We start from the raw sequence: 5,027 nt of genomic DNA, 5'->3' as shown, positions 1-5,027 counted from the left end.
TATTTGATGATCAAGATTGGTTTGAGTTGCATGTTTTATTATTGGTCCTGTCCTATGGTGCTCTCCGTGTCGCGCAAGCATGAGGGATTCCCACTGTAGGTTGTTCCAATACGTTTCTGATTCTCTTATAGTGGGTTGTGTGAGTGACTGAAACACAAACCCGAGTAAGGGGGTTGTTGCGTATGGGATAAAGAGGACTTGATGCTTTAATGCTATGGTTGGGCTTTACCTTAATGATCTTTAGTAGTTGCGGGTGCTTGCTAGAGTTCCAATCATAAGTGCATATGATCCAAGTAGAGGAAGTATGTTAGCTTATGCCTCTCCCTCATATAAAATTGCAATAATGATTACCGGTCTAGTTATCGATTGCCTAGGGACAAGTAACTTTCTCATAACAAAAAGCTCTCTACTAAAACTAATTTAGTTGTGTCTTTATCTAAACAGCCCCTACCTTTTATTTACATGCTCTTTATTACCTTGCAAACCTATCCAAAAACACCTACAAAGTACTTCTAGTTTCATACTTGTTCTAGGTAAAGCGAACGTCAAGCGTGCGTAGAGTTGTATCGGTGGTCGATAGAACTTGAGGGAATATTTGTATGCCTTTAGCTCCTCATTGGGTTCGACACTCTTACTTATCGAAAACTGTTGCGATCCCCTATACTTGTGGGTTATCATGAATACATTAACTCCTCAAACTACGGTCATCACCGGGAGTGGTCCCGGCTATTGTCACTCCGGGGTTGCTGGATCATAACACGTAGTAGGTGACTATAACTTGCAAGATCGAATCTAGAACATGGATATAATGGTGATAACATAAACGGTCCAGATCTGAAATCATGGCACCCAAGCCCAAAGTGACAAGCATTAAGCATGGCAAATTCATAGCAACATCAATCTAAGAACATAGTGGATACTAGGGATCAAGCCCTAACAAAACTAACTCGATTACATGATGAATCTCATCCAACTCCTCACCGACCAGCGAGCCTACGAAGGAATTACTCACTCCCGGTGGGGAGCATCATGGAATTGGCGATGGAGATGGGTTGGTGATGACGAAGAACGAAGATCCCCCTCTCCGGAGCCCCAAATGGACTCCAGATCTGGCCTCCCAATGAAGAACAGGATGTGATGGCGGCTCCGCCTCGTGGATCGTGATAATTCTTTGTCCCTGATTTTTTCTGGAAAATAGGATTTTATAGCGTCGGTTTCAGGGTCTGCGGGGCCACCAGGTGGGGACAACCCACCTCGGCGCGCCCTGGTGGGTTGTGCCCACCCAGGTGCCCCCTTCGGTAGGTCTTGGCTCCAAAAATTCTTATATATTATATAAAAATTCCTTGCAAAGTTTCGTTCCATTCCGAGAACTTTTACTTCTGCACAAAAACAACACCATGGTAGTTCTGCTGAAAACAGCGTAAGTCCGGGGTTAGTTTCATTCAAATCATGCAAATTAGAGTTCAAAACAAGAGGAAAAGCGTTAGGAAAAGTAGATACATTGGAGACGTATCAACTCCCCCAAGCTTAAACCTTTGCTTGTCCTCAAGCAATTCAGTTGATAAACTGAAAGTGAAAAAGAAAATTGGCATGGTGTCATGTCATGGTACTACCATGCTGTGGTAAAAAATTTGAGAGAATAGGAACAAGTTTTGGTATAAGTTTCTTGCAAACCGGAGCTTCTCTCAAGAAGGCTCGTGGTTCTGAGAGGGAACGTGTCACCTTTGTGTTCATAATTCAAATTTGAAATACAAGCACATGCTCTAGTGCACCAAAGCTGGTTGAAAAATCACATGTGTGTCCTCGGGTAAATTTCTAGGTCCCATGCAAGCTATGAACTACATTCTGTGCTGCCAATCGGCGTGGGGACTCTGGCTAATCATGTCAGGTTTATGCCTCTGCCTAAGCTCAAAGTCCTTGCGAGCAGTGCGGTACGTAAGCTCCCTGAATTTGATTGCAGCACAATGCCGCGGATTAATTTGATTCTATCGATTAGTAGGTGTGTTACTTATTCTGTCAATGATTCATTTGTGCTAGGTGTTCCACACCCCATTCATGAGGAAGATATGGACATGGATAGGACTGGTTGCTGCAATGAGGAAGAATTTCTACTCCTGCCTTGCAGCTGCTTACAGTTGCGATGTAGTGCCTGGAGGCATACAGGAGATTCTTCATACAGATCATGATTCCGTGCTTTGTGCTTATGACACGTCGATGACATCCTTTCTTGTATCATTCATTGATGAGGAGCATTGACTATATGAGTTAAAATAACCTTATAATCACTCTTCCTAAGTTAAGTTCGTCCAACCCTTGCATGTTTTGCAGGTTGCTTTCCTTAATTCAAGAAAACGGTTTGTCAAGATAGCTATGCATGTTGGCTGCCCTTTAGTCCCTGTTGTCTACTTCAGACGGGTAAAAAAGCAACATTTGGTTGCTTTAACTGTAAAATGTTGAAAGCAACTTGAAGGAAATTGAGTTTCCCAAACGTGAAAACATATGCCACTCACACAAGGAAGCTATGGAATATGTTAGGGTCATGTCCCTGCAAAGTCAACTGTGTTCTTCATTTCTTATTGTTGAATACATTCCTAAAGAACTACCAATGCTGATTATCTGTTGTTATCATCTGGTCAGAGCAAAGCTTACAGATGGTGGAGGCCAGGAGGCAAATTGTTTGTGAACATTGCTATAGCACTTAAATTTACTCCTATTATCTTCTGGGGAAGATATGGGTAACTCCCTACGTGTCAATATATTTATTTTTGAATTTGTGATATTGATTTGGATGGATTTTCATCATCTACCGGCACATCTGAATGCAGGACACCGATCGCTTTCTCGACACCTATGCATCTGGTTGTTGGTAGACCCATTGAGCTGAAGAAAAATCCTCTACCTACCATTGATGAGGTGAAAACCCATAATCATGCAATTGCTACCAGTAATTTTTTTGCCAATCCATTGAAGATCTAGTAGAGCAAAATAAATTACTTCTAGGGCTATCTTAGAGTTCATCTCTCTGCACATTTCGCCTCTTTACACAGAAGGTCACTTCTTCCACTGAAATCAACCCTTGCAGTAAACAGAAGTGTTAAAAGGATTTCACATCCTTCAAGTTGGAACAATAGTAGTATTACTTCTTTTACTATCTCGTTACCATTGCTCTGTTCGTTTACAACCGTCTAAAAGCAAGTTTCCCCGTTGTCAACAGATAAATGAAGTGCATGGACAATTCGTGGGCGCCTTGCAAGAACTATTTGAGAAATACAAGATGAAAGCCGGATATCCTAGCCTCCATCTGAGAGTCCTGTAACACTTTCTTGTGGAGAACAAAATGCCTTGTAATATCACGGCAATTCAGCGATGCTTGCGGCCTGATCGATCACTCTACATGATCGTTAGCATGAAGCTCGAGTTCGTTGAGTTGTTATACTACCATGATGTTGGTACTAGCGCATGTTTCATGATCAATCACACGGCGCCTCTGATGCAACAGAACTGCCACTGCCTGCTGGTAATAAGTATATAAAGCCTTGTACTGTTGTACAAGTCGATCCTTCAGAGGGGATATTGGTTCGTTCTTTGCTTTTAGGTTTGGATGACTGCTAATCTGATTCTACAAGATATGAGTTACACGCACTAGTCGATTGTGTGAACATATCCATAGAATATGTCAATTTCAGTTATTAACGTTGACGAAGATCATCATCAACAACTCCGCATCACATGGCAACTCCAGGACACCAAGACATCGTTCCCTGCCTAATTAATTTCTTTCTTGTTCCCAGAGTTCTTGCTTAGCATATATATTCCCAATCAGCCAGCGGGCATGGCGGCTGGTGGTGCTCTAGGCACGCAAGGTTAGCTCGGTCCTCCAGGTCAAGACACTGCGGCACAACTACGTCAGCCTGGCTGCACTACAACAAGCAAGAATTCTTAGTTGATGAGGCGCTAGCATTCCGGTTTCACCCCCATCGAGAAAGCAATGATGACGGCGACCGTCAACTCGGCGGAGGGTGTTGGGATGGACATCAAGGCGTACGAATTCATCGCAAAGTTCTACGTGTGGATGAACTACAGCGATAATTCTAGAGCTGCAAGACATGGACATGATGAAGAAAAGTATCTGATAGATATAGTGTTAGGATTGCTTGCTCATTTGCTAAATTTGTTTCACTTTTTGATGAAAAAAAGCATTGCATGTAATGTATCAGCTGTACATCCATGTATGTTATCAATCAGAGCTAAAATTCAATGGAAAGGGCACCATCCTACCTGGCACCGCTCAAACTTCCTCTTAGGCGGCGCAACCAGGTGGTGCCCCGACCACTAGTTTGGCATAAACATGCCCATCACTAGCACGACATAGAAACATATGGGGGGTTAAAGTCGCCGGCCTTGTTGGCAGAGGTGGTCTTTCCCTTCTTGGCATTGCCACCCACTTCCTTGTCCTTCTTCTTCTCATGGGCACCCTCTCCCGCCTTGACAAAGGCTTCATTAAGCTAAAGAGGTTGCTTGGCCTTGTTCTTCTTCTTCTTATTCTTCTTTGACTTGGGTACAAACCCAAGTCCTTCCTTTCCCACAACTTCCTGTTGATTGCTCAAAAGGTCATTTAGGTACTTCTCGCCTTCTATGCAAGTCACAAGGCCCTTCTCAAGTCGTTCTTTCAACTTGGCATTCTCCTCCATAAGATGCACATGCTCACAACAAGGGTTAGTAGGATGGGTGTTACCAATTAAAACAAAAGGAGGGCACATGGAAATCACCTTGGTTAGCTTACCTTGGAGTTGATCATGAGACTCCTTGAGAGAGCCATGAACATCCTTCGAGACCGTGTGAGCCTTTTCAAGTGTGTCAAACTCTTCCTTGAGTCTATCATGGCCAACCCCAAGAGCAACCTTCTCAGATTTAAGCACACGAGTAAGCACTATAGCATGATCAAGATACTTTTGTAATTTAGAAAGGTCAATGTTGTGTGACTCCTCAAAAGCCAAACGAAGACCTCGCTCTTCCTCAAGAGCAGT

General features: G+C 43.1%; 1 protein-coding gene across 1 annotated transcript; it reads left to right on the top strand.

Annotated features, from left to right (window-relative positions):
• Nucleotides 1–1,819: 1,819 nt before the first annotated feature.
• LOC125530319 (diacylglycerol O-acyltransferase 2D-like) lies at nt 1,820–3,316 on the top strand (the record flags this gene model as incomplete). The annotated part of the gene is made up of 6 exons (XM_048694716.1): nt 1,820–1,931; nt 2,038–2,190; nt 2,329–2,415; nt 2,638–2,735; nt 2,826–2,913; nt 3,215–3,316. Coding segments are annotated over 6 exons (640 nt in total), but the record flags the coding sequence as incomplete, so codon positions are not given.
• Nucleotides 3,317–5,027: the final 1,711 nt, after the last annotated feature.

The sequence above is a fragment of the Triticum urartu genome, unplaced genomic scaffold (genome assembly GCF_003073215.2).
Source record: "Triticum urartu cultivar G1812 unplaced genomic scaffold, Tu2.1 TuUngrouped_contig_6227, whole genome shotgun sequence".
Taxonomy (NCBI): Eukaryota; Viridiplantae; Streptophyta; class Magnoliopsida; order Poales; family Poaceae; genus Triticum; species Triticum urartu.
The sequence above is the reverse complement of the archived record's forward strand: the minus strand, read 5'-3'. Positions and strand labels throughout refer to the sequence as shown.